The sequence below is a fragment of the Marmota marmota genome, unplaced genomic scaffold (genome assembly GCF_001458135.2).
Source record: "Marmota marmota marmota unplaced genomic scaffold, marMar, whole genome shotgun sequence".
Classification (NCBI taxonomy): Eukaryota; Metazoa; Chordata; class Mammalia; order Rodentia; family Sciuridae; genus Marmota; species Marmota marmota.
Window position 1 is genome coordinate 36,164,281 of NW_026000057.1, and position 13,575 is coordinate 36,177,855.

The 13,575-nt window shown below is 34.1% G+C and overlaps 2 protein-coding genes across 12 annotated transcripts in view; one reads left to right on the forward strand and one right to left on the reverse strand.

Moving 5' to 3' along the window:
* Positions 1–1,793, reverse strand: part of Tbck (TBC1 domain containing kinase) — a 242,881-nt gene extending 241,088 nt beyond the window's left edge. For 2 of the 5 annotated variants that reach the window (XM_048813694.1, XM_048813690.1), the window contains exon 1: positions 1,492–1,793. The gene's annotated coding sequence lies outside the window, so the exon portion shown is untranslated. Of the gene's footprint in view, positions 1–1,239; positions 1,312–1,491 lie in introns of those variants that run through there. The other 3 variants (XM_048813691.1, XM_015484618.2, XM_048813689.1) reach the window with 2 other exon arrangements.
* Positions 1,794–1,913: 120 nt separating this feature from the next.
* The window catches only part of Aimp1 (aminoacyl tRNA synthetase complex interacting multifunctional protein 1), a 37,405-nt gene continuing 25,743 nt past the window's right edge, over positions 1,914–13,575 (forward strand). Inside the window, exons 1-3 of one of the 7 annotated variants that reach the window (XM_048813695.1) lie at positions 1,914–2,139; positions 3,086–3,199; positions 12,384–12,521. In XM_048813695.1, coding sequence (XP_048669652.1) covers positions 3,181–3,199; positions 12,384–12,521 — 157 coding nt within the window. In that variant the 5' untranslated portion in view covers positions 1,914–2,139; positions 3,086–3,180. Of the gene's footprint in view, positions 2,162–3,085; positions 3,200–12,383; positions 12,522–13,575 lie in introns of all 7 variants that reach the window. The other 6 variants (XM_048813696.1, XM_015484619.2, XM_048813697.1 and 3 more) reach the window with 6 other exon arrangements.

Sequence of the window (13,575 nt, forward strand, 5' to 3'; positions counted from 1 at the left end):
CCATCCCTTCTCAGTGAAAAGCTCTGAAGACAGTATGCATACCATTCCCTCTCATAATGCAGACTTACATACTTTTAGAGTATAAGCACCCCTTCTCCATTAACCCCTGAATAAAATTTCCTGCCTGCTCTCAGAACTGATCATTTGAAAATAGTATTGACCAGGAAAAGAACTTACAAGTTTGGTAACAGTTGCATGCAGTTTCTGCTCTTATGAAGAAAGAGTCACTACTTTTCTCATTTTAACAAAATAAGTTGTCAAAAATATTTTCAAAAGTTGATGTGAAAAAGTAGAGTTTACATATATTATTTAGGATTATAAAGTAACCAACACAAAAACTAAAAACTGTGAAAACTATTCTAAAATCTGTGGATGCTATGGACTACTTTAAGTCAATAGGAAAAAATCAGAATTTTAACTTATCATTCAACAATTAGGTCTAAATTAGAAAATGTTAAAGTGTTTACATCTGAACAGCCCTCAGTGTAGAAAATGATAGAGAACTGGTGCATTTTATTATTCAATCCTACTACAAACTCTATTGGGTTTTCAATTAGATGCCTTTATCACTTAGACAACTGAAAAATCAAATAACCAAATAAGTAAAATGCAAATGATTTTAAAAGATAAAACATTAATTAGCATAAAATAATTAATTATTGTTCTATTTCAATTACCTCTCAAGATGTACCTAAAAAGGCTCATAAAAAAACACACATGCATGTTGCTTACGTACTACGTGAGTAAAAAAGGGTTACAAGAGGAAAACAGCAAACAAAGCAGTTGGACTTGAAAATTCTTTCCACATTTTGAAATCCCTATTTTAAGTCAAATGTTTCTCCTGGTACTGTGCCAAGGATGAACAAGAATCTTTATCCTCAAAGGACTGGGAGCTGAATGACTCGAATGGGGGCCGGGGTGTCAAAAGCAAGGAGAAAGATGCTAATTTTATCATGAACAAAATAGCATTTACATTTCTTCAACAAGTAATATTAATTCACTGATTTTATATACATTTTCCCAAAAGTTGTCTCTGTCCCAAATACAAACAGGGACAGAAGGCCTTGTAAAACAGCCACTGAAAATTGTGAAATCACTCTTTCACTGCGTCAATTTCTCCTATTGTTTAAGAGAGTATTATACTTCAATAATTGACTACACCTTGAAAGCCAGAAACATACCAAAGCATTAAGTGCGTAATTTGGTTTAAGAAACAGAAAAGACTTCAGATCTTCTAACCTTCTCTTTAAGCATTCATTTGATGCTGTAGTTGCGTTCGAAAGTTGCCTTAGATTTCCAAGACTCCTGTGAACGTGTGGTTTAGGGGGAAAAGGGGGCTGTAGCTAGGGATGGAGACAACCCCCATCAGCAAGAAGCCCTGCTCCATCTCTCGCTGCAGACATGCGAGCCACTTGCTGCAAATGATTTTCCTCTACCTCCCACAAGTCCCACCAACTACGACACAGAAAACGGGGATACCCGAATACCTGCCTCTGAGTCTGGGGACGCAAGCGGACAAAAGACAGGGGGATGGAGCTTCTACACTGGGCCCCAGCGCTGAGTCTGTGGCTGGTGTTGCCGTTACTGCTTAAAAGCACCAAGTCCTGCGTTTTAGGTACTTCGACAAAAGAGGCCGTTCCTGGAACGCCGGGGGCTCAGAGATTGGCATTTGCCTGCGAGCCAGGACAGCCGAAGTTCCCTTCTAAGAACCTGGCCGGGAACCGGAGACCGGCACGCTCCACTGACAGCGCCCTGCTGTCCCCTCCCCCACACACGGAACAGGTTGGCGCTTCCTTTTGACCTTACGGCTTCGCGACGCAGTCCTGAAGAAAGACCCCCAACTTCCGGTCTCATGCCGCTTGCCTAAACTGGCGATAAAATATAGCGAGAGGGAAGAGGTGCCGGGGGAGTTGGTGATGTTGGGTGAGGGACTGGAAAACTGAGAGTGTGGTGTGGGTGAATAAGTAGAACTGATCACAGGAAGAGAAGGACAGAGCGTGGGGTTGATTCAGTGGAACGCTCAGGCGTTTAGTTGGGGCACCTTATTGGGTCCTTTCTCCCTGCCACCGTGTGCTGCAGGCTGTCTCTGTCGGCTCGAGGCTGAGGCTGCTTGGGAGCTGCTGCCACCGCTTCACTTGAGTAAGGTCGCGGAGGGTCTGGGGTACGCAGATTGCCATTTTAGGGGTTTCTCTTCCCTTACTTTTCCCCACGAGAGAGGACCTGACTTGCGGGTACTAATAGGAAGTCTGATTCCCACCAAAATCCACACCGACGTAAGAAAATAGGAAAGAGCTTGGAATCTTGAAGGAACCAACTTTGAGAAATAGATGTAAAGCCAAGGGAAAGGACGTTATTGGAGAAAAAGATTCTTGAGCATGTTTACTTTTGTGTGTGTGTGTGTGTGTGTGTAAAAGGACTTTGATGTTTGTGGGTGAAGCCAGTAATTCGTTGATTTGGCAAATAGTTATTAAAGCCCACTATATTTAGGTTTTAGGTAAAGAGCTGTGAATAAATGTGTGCCTCCAGCCCACATTTCATTGAGGAAGACATAAAAGTGAATAAGAGCATAGCATATTTCAGGTCATGAATTCTGCTGAAGAAAAAAAAAAAAATTACCCAGCAAGGAAAGGGGACATAGTCTAAAATTTTAATGTAGTGAGAGAAGGCTCACGGAAAAGATGACTTTTTTTTTTTTTTAGTTAGGAGGTGACAAAAATGAGAGATTTAACCATGGAGATATCGCGGGGAAGTGCAGTCAGGCAGAAGGACCAGCCTTTGCAGAAGCCATGAAAAAGTTACCAGAACAGTACACAAACCTGTGTGTCAAAGTTGAGTTAAGGGCTTAAAGCTGTAGATAGACTTAAGGAAGGCAGAAATGGGTCACGAAGGATCTTGAAGGCATCTAACTTTTATTCTGAATGAAACAGGAGGCCATTGGAGAGTTTTGAGCCATTGAGTGATAAGAGAGCCAGTCGTAGTGTAAGTGGTACCTTCACCTCCTGAATGTAGCCCTCATTGATCTAAGGCTTATTTTTTTTTTTTTTATGTTTTTTCTTTCTTCTCACCTCTCCCCCTCCCTAACAAGATTGGGAAGACAGTCTTATTTTTCCTCCTTTAGTTCATTGTTCTTGAACACACCCACTACAGGAAGGAGAAGCCTGCTGAGAAACTGGGAAGTGAATGCCTCCCAAATTAACAAGTGAGTCCTAACCCTGCATCTGGGCACCTTGGGGCCCCTTACCAGAGCACACCTGGAATGTAACCCTTGAAGTTCCTTTAAAACTGCCCTGTCTGTCCCTCCTGATCAGGGAAAGTCACAGACTTTGGGATGGGAATCTAGCAAAGCAATAAACCTTTTTCCTTTTTCTCAAAACTGTGTCCTCATTATTAAATTGGCATTAGCGACAGGAACCGAGCTTTCTGTCACAATAGACTGAGAAAGATGGAGTGAAAGAAAGGAGATCAATTAAGGAGACTTTTACTATAATCCAGAGGAAACACAGTGGCTTCAGGACAGGTAGTAAGATGGTCATTCATATTCTTGGTTCACTTAGATATACAAGAATATTATGAACATGTTAATTTTCTTTAATTAGGCTGTGAAAGATAAAAATGAATTGTGTGAATTCAGAATGACAAACTCAAGTTAAAATCATGGCTTTGTCATTTGATATTTGAATAGATTTAGACATGTCCTAGTATCTCTGAGTCTATCTACAAAAAGGAAATAATCTTCCAAGGTTATAAAGGTTAAGTGGCAAGGGCCTAGTCCATTAAAGTAGTAGTTATTATTAGCTGTATTCTTGGATAAGAAATGGGGGAAATATTTGGTGAGTTAAGTTTTACTGAAGAAAATCTAATCCTTCCTGATTAAAAAAAAAAAAAAAACAACCTTGTTTGGATGTAAGAAGATCATGGGAGTCCTAGACATACCTCTTTTTAGATTTCTGTGTACATTTTACTGGGGAGACATGTTTTTGTATTAACAGCCATGGTATGTGGGAATACATGAACTTGTACTCTCAATGGCCCATCTGATACCTCCAGTATGTTGAAGTATAATATTGGAGAAGTATGCTGAAGCAAGCATGTAAAGCACAGCTTATTTAAAAAGGGATAATACAGACTTCTCCCAGGAGGGAGAAGGGGCCCATAGGTAGTGTCCTGGTATCCCAAGAAAGGAGGGTGTTCTGCCTCTTTTATGCATTCCAGATTTTCTTTGTTCTGCTCTCTTCCCCCTTACCTCTCTCCTTCCTGCCTACTAGCCTAGGCCCAGTAGTTGCTTTGGTGGGATGGCCAAAAGGTGTGAAGCACATGGGCTGGAGGGGCCTGAGGAACTAAAGTGGAGTGACCCCAGCAGTCAGGGAACCTAGGGTGCATTAATTAACAACTTTTACCACTCCCTGAAAGGGAAGGACAGTTCCTGGGACTGGTTACCTTAGCAATAGGTTGGAGCAGGGGAAGGTTATCTTGGTAGGGGTGGAGGAAGGGCTTTGAAGGCATTTACATTTCAGTCTTAGAAGTGGGCTCTCACTTCTAAGTTGGCCTTCCTCTTCCAGATCTAACCCAGATCACCTACCTATACTAACTGCCTGTCTTAATTCTGGCTCCACATCTACTCTGTAGCCTTAACCCTCATTTCATAGCCATCCTTTAAACCCAAATAGAACCTTCTGTCTCCTCATCAGGAAAAGAAAAGTGAGCTCTTAGTATGGAAAAAAATGTCAATTAATATGAACCTTCCCAAGAAGCAGTTTTAGATCTCCTATAAGTTTTAACAAAGGTAAATAAAAAGAACCCTGCAATTAATACTGGTTGTTGCTGCTATATATTTTGAGTGTCTCTGATATAGATATATTATTCTCAGTATTTTTAATTTTATTATTTACTTCAAATTCTGGCACATAGTAAGTCCTGGAAGGAATTTTAACCTAATTCTAAAAGGTACCATGTTGCTTAACACTAATAAAAAGGGTGTTTCTTTCAGAGTGAGATAACTTGGCAATTAGATTATTATTAAACAAGAGGTAAAAAAAAGTTTGGAAGGTAAGAATAGAGATGGAAGGGGTGGGAGGGAAAGGAAGGGACAAGGGGATAGCATGGTTGACGGAAGGAGTCCCTCATCATTATACAAAATACATGCATGAAGATGTGAATTTGGTATCAACATACCTTATATACAAGCAGAGATATGATAAATTGTGGTATAAAGGTATATTAAGAATCGTAATGCAAAAAATAATAATAATAAAAGCTCATGTATAATGGCACAATTTGGAGTGAACATACTTTATATACAGAGTTACGAAAAACTGTGTTGTGAATGGATAATTATGGTTGTAATGCATTCCACTATTGTCATGTATGTAAGAAATAAAAAAAAGTAAATATATAAATAAAACAAAAAAGAATAGAGATGTAGAGAGGAGAAGGAAAGAATTAAAATAGGATAAGATTGTTAATTCTGAAATATACATTTTTCTCATAGTTGTATTTTAAAATTATTAGTCTTAAAATCACTACAGATAGTGGAAATAAGTTTTTGTATTCTGCATTTATACACACTTATTTGGTAATGATTATTAGTGCTTTCATCAGTTTAGTTATATGCAGCTTTATAGTTATTGAGTTTCATTTCTGTTTTAATTTTCCTTTAGAAAAAAGTAATGTAAGAAAAAAATCAGGGCTAAATTTAAAAGTCTTCCAGTAGTAATACAGGATGCATCTAAGGGATTAAAAAAAAGCTTTGGGTCAATTGAATCAACACTAGGGTTTGTTTGGTTTTTTTAATAATTGTACTGAAAAGAGCATCTGGACCATTTTACAATTGATTGCATCTTAGATTTGAAATATAGTATGCTTAGTGTCTAAGAAGAATGTCAGTTTTTACTTAATTGTAATTCTGAAATAGTGGAATCTGTTTTTCACAAGTAGAGGGACTGGAACTGAGATGGTAGCTCATCAGTAGAGTACTTGCCTTGTAAGTGTGAGGCACTGGGTTCAATCCTCAGCACCGCATAAAAATAAATGAATAAAATAAAGATATTGTATCCATCTACAACCAAAAAAAAATTTTAAAGTAGAGATAGAGATGCTTCTAAATTTTCATGGAACTTCTATAAAGTAAAATTTTCAAATCTGCACTTAAAACTTTAGTTTCAAAGCAGTAGCTTATTTGAGAATGTGAGGCAGGAAATTTGCTTTTTAAAAAAATCATAAGCAACATAACAAAGTGTTACATCTTAATTTCATAATCATAAATTTTAGCACAGAGACTAACTTAGCATTTTCTAAACTATTTAGACACTACTAGTTCTAATAAATGTTAATAGGTGTTTCTTGGTTAGAATTCCATCCTTAACTTGGAAAATACTTTCTAAATATATCGTTTAGGGACGTTACAGCTTAACCAGTAAAAAAACTAGCTTCTCCATTATACAGACTTGAATGACAGTCATTTAATAAATTGCTGTACTAACTGGGACAAACTAATTTTATTCAAGTTCCTTTTTTGTATAATGAAGATAATTACAGTATTCATACATTATCCATGTACAGTATTAGCCAATGTAGGGTAAAAGCTGTAAAAATGTTACATTGTTATCTGAAAAATCCTATACAGGTTAGTATACTGAAAGCTTCACAACACTCGGGAAACTTAAAGTTTTGAAATTCAGCTTGTGCTCAATAGAAAATAGAAAAAACACGGGCTGGGGCTGAGGTCAGTGGCAGAGTGCTTGCCTGGCATGTGTGAGGCACTGGTTCCTTAGCACCACGTAAATGTAAATAAAATAAAGGCATTCTGTCCATCTACAACTACAAAAAATTTTTTTTAAAAATTGAAAAATCACAACAGTGATTAACATACAACAGTGAAATGAGCACTGGGTTGTTCAAAGATATGTCTTGGCTTTAAGCAATGTTAAACTCATCACCAACCCCTAACCATAATTTTGTTTGTTAAAAATTTCTTCTATTTACTGCTTTCCTCATTTGTCTGAAAGCTTTCTGTGTGCAAAGAAAATATTTTTGTTTTCCACTATAAATACAGCACATTGGGCAAAATTAGAGACTTTAAGCAACGTTGGGGGTCTTAAGCTTACATTACTTTTAGGATCTAGCAGGTAACATTAATGGCAGACCACTAGAAGTCTGTATGCCTTGCTTTAATGCATTGACTTTCAGTTGTTTTAAACACGTAACTCCAAAATACAAAGATATTTCTCAACTGTTTGGTGACAGTTTTTAATCCTTACAGGAGAGTAGAGATCAGTACCAAGCCCTGAAGAACTTCATTAAAAGGTCAGGTCAAGAAAAAGGATCCCTGATAAAAGGCTAAGAAGTAGAAGGTGAAAGTATTCTCAGTATGTAAATTAGGAAACTAAAGCATAGAGGAGTTAACTTTACCAAGGTCAAACAGCCTGTTAGGTACTTTTTCCCATTAAGGTTTATTGGCTGTAAACACTTTTTTTAAAGAAGTATATTCTGCCAGTGCTAGTGATCATTATCTGCATATTACTAGAAAACATTAACATAAATTTAGTCTTGTATTTTTGGAAAATTGAAATGGTAGTTACTCAGCAAGTGCTGGAAAAAAGCTATTTTCAGGGTGGCTCATTCTTAAACAGCAAAAATGGCCTTTAATATTTTAGAAAAGTTAATACACAGACATGACTAGAAGCAAATGTTTTTAGATGTTTTTAATATTAGCATTACATCTAGGAATAGAGGAAAAACTGGTTAACAGCTGTTACATTTTCTAGTCATTTCCGAGTTTTATTTTGCCAAGAACACTTGAAAATGACTTAGCAAAAGATGTTTATTTTTCTCCCTTTATGAGGCTAATGAGCAAGTCAGAATAATTAGTCTATTCAACACCTTATTTTATCATTTCTTTATTATAAGAACAGTTGAAATCCTCTCTGCTAGCCATTTCAAAGTAGACAATAAATGATTGTCAACTATAGTTAACCTTGCTGTGCTGTACGATATTAGAACTTATTCCTCCTATCCAACTGTAATTTTTTCTTATGTTATAATATTCTGCAACACTCGGGAAACTTAAACTTAAATTTGAACTTTTTGAACCTTAAATATGGTTACATAGTATTATTTTTTGCATTCAGGAACAAAGTAGATTTCCTCTTCCAAAGAGATTCAGGACTTAGTCTTAACATTTCTGCCTTGTTTGGTCTTGCTCTCCACGGTAAAAGTAATTTTGTACCTCTTTCCCTTTCTTCTCCCTACCTTATTCATCTTTGAATTTTTATTTTAATAGAACTTTGTTTTTTAGAGCAGTTTTAGGTTCACAGTGAAATTGAACAGAAAGCACTCAGTGAATTGTTACTCTTTTTCCCCCTTCTCTTACACAACAGTTTTTCTCTTGGTATTCTTGGCTACTTGTGTGCCTTTGGCAAAATTAATTGCTCATCCTGGATTGTTTTGCCTTCTGAGCTAGAGCTAATAATCTTATCCAGTCCTTAGAAGACCTTCACAACAAATTGAATTGAAATATGCTTTATTCTGATTAATTCTGTTGAATGTTCCTTCCTTGTGTGTCATTTATTTAATGACTTCAAGTCTGTTATCTTTTATAGTTTCCACTATTATGATGGCAATACCCAGTTGTAGGGGAAAGTGGAAAGATTTTCAGTTGACTGTTTTATTGAATTCCTGACGGCTGAGTACTTAGATGTATTTTGCTCAGTGCTATAAACATAAAATTAATAACAATATTTATGTCACTCTCAAACTATATAACTCACAAAAAAATTAACATGTAGTCTCATAACCCAAATTATCTAAGTACATTTGTAACATCAATCTCTATAAGTTTATTTGTATTGTTTATCATGTCCTTAGTCTGCTGAAAAATATAAAAATCATAAGGAGAGATCTAGAAAATATAATAACATTAGGTAACACATTATACCATGAATTTCTTGAGGGTAAACATTATGTATACACCCAATCTTTTATTTGTATTCCCAAAGTTTGTTCAGTGCCTGGTGAATTGACTACTATTTATCTGCTATGTGCCAAAACTCTTGTTAAATATTATGTATGGTATATCATTTTATATCTCATAATGCAATGAGATAAGTAAAATTGTCCTCATTTTATAAATGATAAAACTAAGGCTCACAAAGTTTAAATAACTTCATAGTTACCAATAATTAAGAGGGGCAGAGGGGCAAAGGATAGAATCTGCTCCAAGGTCTGTGATTTCTTACTCCATTTTATTTTCACCACTCTTAAAAGAAATTCTCAAAATAGGAGGGGATGATAGTAGTATGTACCTTGTGATATTAATGATTAAATGTGATTAAATAAGTCAGTATCTGAGTGCTGAGAAAAAGACTAAAAACAAAATAGAATATATATTGGGTATAATTATTACCTAATATTTATTAGGAAATTCAGTTTATGATGTGTATTCCACTAATATTTCTTTGTTACTAACATGTTTTCTCTTTTTCATCTTTAATTTTTTTTCATGTTTCTCTTATCTAATTTTTTGGTTAAAACAAAAGTCCACTTTTACTTATTGTTACGTTAATAGGCATTTCTCAGTCCTAATTCATAATTTAAAACAAGAACTTAACCTAAATTAGTATTTGCAAACCTATAACCAGGCATATAAATCAGACTTATTTTATTATTAATATATACATATATGTATATTTTAATGAAGTACTTAGATTTTAATTACATAGCATTTTATTAACATGCAGTATGTAAAAATGTAAGAATTATCAAAAAGTTGATTTTACTGTGCTTTATGTATGTTATGCTATTTTGAATTAGATGAAAGTGAGACATAAATTTGACACAACTCTTCAATAATGTGTTATTACCTTTTGTGTGAGGATAAGCTGGGGATTTTTATTGGACATATTTTAATTTTAAAACACTTCATTTATTTTACTAGTACAAACTTAAACTGAAGTAGTTTACTGTATTTAGTTTACTTAAAACTACTACAAACTTAAGTTAGTAACTAGTTGTTAAACCATCTTTTGCCAAATTGGAATTATTGTCTTGTAACCCTTTTGTGGTTTTTGTTTGTTATAATAGTGGTTTGGTTTTAGAAAAACTGGCATGGCAAGTCTTTTCACTTTTGTATTTCCTACACTTTTAACCTTTAGTTAACAATAACTGAGGATTATCCAAATTTTGTCTCATTTATATTTTCTGTCAGTTTCAAAGTTTCATCATTGCCCTTTATCACATTGTTTCTTCTTAGTGGTTCTTTATGTGTGTTACTACTATGTTCATTCAGCTTATTTGTTTCTGTATTTTGAAACATGCTATTCTCTCTTCCTAAACTTACTCCTGTGTTTCCATATGCCTTGACAGATCCAAGTCCTATTATATTTAATTCAGTTTTGTGACTAAATCTTAATTTAAATTAAATCTATTTTAAATCTATTTAAAACAGTAAATAGATTCATCACTCAGTAAAATTGCATATCCTTTGTTTTTTTCCTTTAGGCTAGGATATATAACCCTATTTTTAAAATTACTGTCTCAGAAGATCCTTAACTGCTTTTATGTGATTCAGAGCAGGAGTGTCATGTTTTTCAGCAACTTGGCTAGTATTTATTTGTAGGTGACATGTTAGACCAGTTCACTCACTTATGAAAACTTATTTTATAAGCTGTATTTTTCACTAATTTTATGTTCTCAAATACTCATTATTACTTGTTTGCAATAGTAATATTTCACCAGTTGAAGTTATTTGATTATTGTTTATGTTAGGCTAAAATAGATACTAAAATTCAGAAGAGCATTTTTACTCTACATTGCTTTATATATCGTGTAAAATTTCAACTTTAAAATGATTTGAAGAACAACGTGATATTTTTTGTTCAGGTGTCAGGTAACCAGGCGAAGTGGTGTGTGCCTATAATCCCAACTACAGGGGAGACTGAGGCAGGAGGATCACAAATTGAAGGCCAGCCTAGGCAATTTAGAGAGTGCTTTCTCAAAATAAAATATAAAAAGTAAAATACAAAAAGGGCTGTGGGGATTGGCTTAGTGATAGAGCACCTCTGGGTTTAATCTACAGTACTTAAAAAAAAAAATCTACAATACTAAAAAAAAGGGGGGGGGCAGAATTAAAAAATGCTATTTCCATTCTAAATTTGTATACATTTTTTGTCTACACTTTTATAAACTTAAAACTTAAGTAGGACTTTTCCAGGCTTTACTTCCCATTTATTTCATTTTCTAGCAACTTTGTTTTATAGGGTTTTATTTCACTTTTGTATTATGTCTGTTTTCAACTTAAGGACAGAGTATTTTGAGGATTAGTTTTCTTATTAAAAAAAAATCCAGATTATTGTATAGGACAGACATTGGATAATAATTTGAAATTAACAATCCTGTAGTATTTGAACATTGGCCTTTTTTTTTTTCTGTGTCAAAAAACTTCACAATTTTTTGAGTACTGATCATTAATAATCTGGATTAGTCCATCAATTTTTACATTATTATTATACTTTGAACTAAAAATTAATATTAAGTTAAAAAAAGCAATGCATAATGTTACTAATGATTAACCCTCTCTTGTTAATATGATATATCAGTATATGACAATTTAAACTAACTTCATGAATGAATCTCAAAATGTTTGCATATATGCAATTTTCTATATCTACAGGATTTTTAAAAATTTCTTTGAATTTATGATAAAAGTAAACCACTTTTTTTGGCGGGGGGTGGTGGTGCTGGGGATTGAACCCAGGGCAATGTTCATGCAAGGATGCAAGGAAAGCACTTTACCAACTGAGCTATATATCCTCAGCCTCCACTTGTAATTTCTTATAAAGGACACATATATAATGACATTTACTGCTGAGTAGGTATACGATTAATATTGATGTTTTTCTAATTATTGTTTTTTTTTCTTTTAATATTTATTTTTCCTGCTTCACATAATCCTTCTGAAATGTACATAATTCAGTGAACATTAGAAATATCTAATATACAAAGGTTGCATGTTAGGAAGGACACTCTTTACTTAGAACACTAGAGTGATACTTATTAGTTAAGTTTATTGCTATCCTTTTTCCTTTAGTAGTCTTATGTTATAATATTCTGCAGTATTTAAATTTTTGAACCTTAAATATGATTATGTAGCATTTTTTTCTGTATTGAGGAACAAAGTAGATTTCCTCTTCCAAAGAGCCTCAGGACTTAGTGTTCTTAACATTTCTGGCTTGTTTGGTTTTTTGTTCTCCTCAGTAAAAGTAATTTTCTACGATATTGGTCTATTACAGCAGAAAATGTTTTTCCCTCAGACTGCTTTATCAGTGTCCTATATGATAAATTTATTCCTTTCATAATGTGATTTTTCACACTGTATTTTTTTCATTTAGGATTTATATCGTTTTTTAGCAAAAAAAAAATGGCAGGCAATGATGCTGTTCTGAAGAGACTGGAACAGAAAGGCGCAGAGGCAGATCAAATCATTGAATATCTTAAGCAGCAAGTTGCTCTTCTTAAGGAGAAAACAAGTAAGAAAATTTTAAATTTTCTAAATAATTACATACAACGAATTCATATATTGATAGAAAAATGTTTACTATGTAAGTTATTACTTAATCATCTGGTGACTTAGATTCCTTAATGTTTTGGTAGAGTATAATAATATTCTAAACTTAAGATATTAGAATCTATTTGGTAAATATGCTACATACAAAGAATTCTTAATTGCTAAGGGTAATGTGATAATAGAAATTTCAAAATCTTCTGCTATCACTAATTGAAATAAATTTTTTTCCCATATAAAACTGAAAATGGCTTACCAAATCCTGTATTTACTCTCAAATTTTTCTCCCTTTATTAATATTTTTGCCTAATTCTAAAATGTTCTGAGCTGGGCATGTGACACGGTGGTAGAGAGTGCTAATATTTCTTTCCACTAGTGAAATGAAGAGGTTGGAAATGACCATTGCATATGTATGTTAGAACAAATGTTATAAAAGTGATTTTTTTTCCTAAGGGTGGCACTTTCTGAGCACCTTGGCTAGCATTTCAGTTTTGATAATTTAAAAGAATAGAAGAACCACTCTACTTATTCTGCACCTTCATAGCCTGTGGTGGTTCTCTGTCCCATTGACTATTTTATAATAACTATTTTGCAAAATCTCTTTTAATATTGTACTATTTCTTAGGTAAAGTAGCTCTTCTCTCCATCCATGAATTTAGGCAACTATTACATTCAGGGAAAGGAAAACAATACATCTATATTTAATGTTTGCAAACTTTTTCCTTGTTATTTCTCCTTAAACAATATATCAGCTATGCACGTAGCATTTGGAATGTATTAGGTGTTATAAGTAATTTAGAGATGATTTAAAATATACACGAGGAGTGTAGGTTATATGCAAATATAACCTACATTTTATACATTATTTAAAGTACATTTTATTTAAAGCATATTAGCACCCAAAGATTTTGGTTTCTGTGAGGTCCTAGAACAAATTCCCACACATACAAAAAAGAATGAAACATCATGTTGTTTTAGGAAATAGTAAACTGGCATAATGGAACTGATCCTAACCAGTA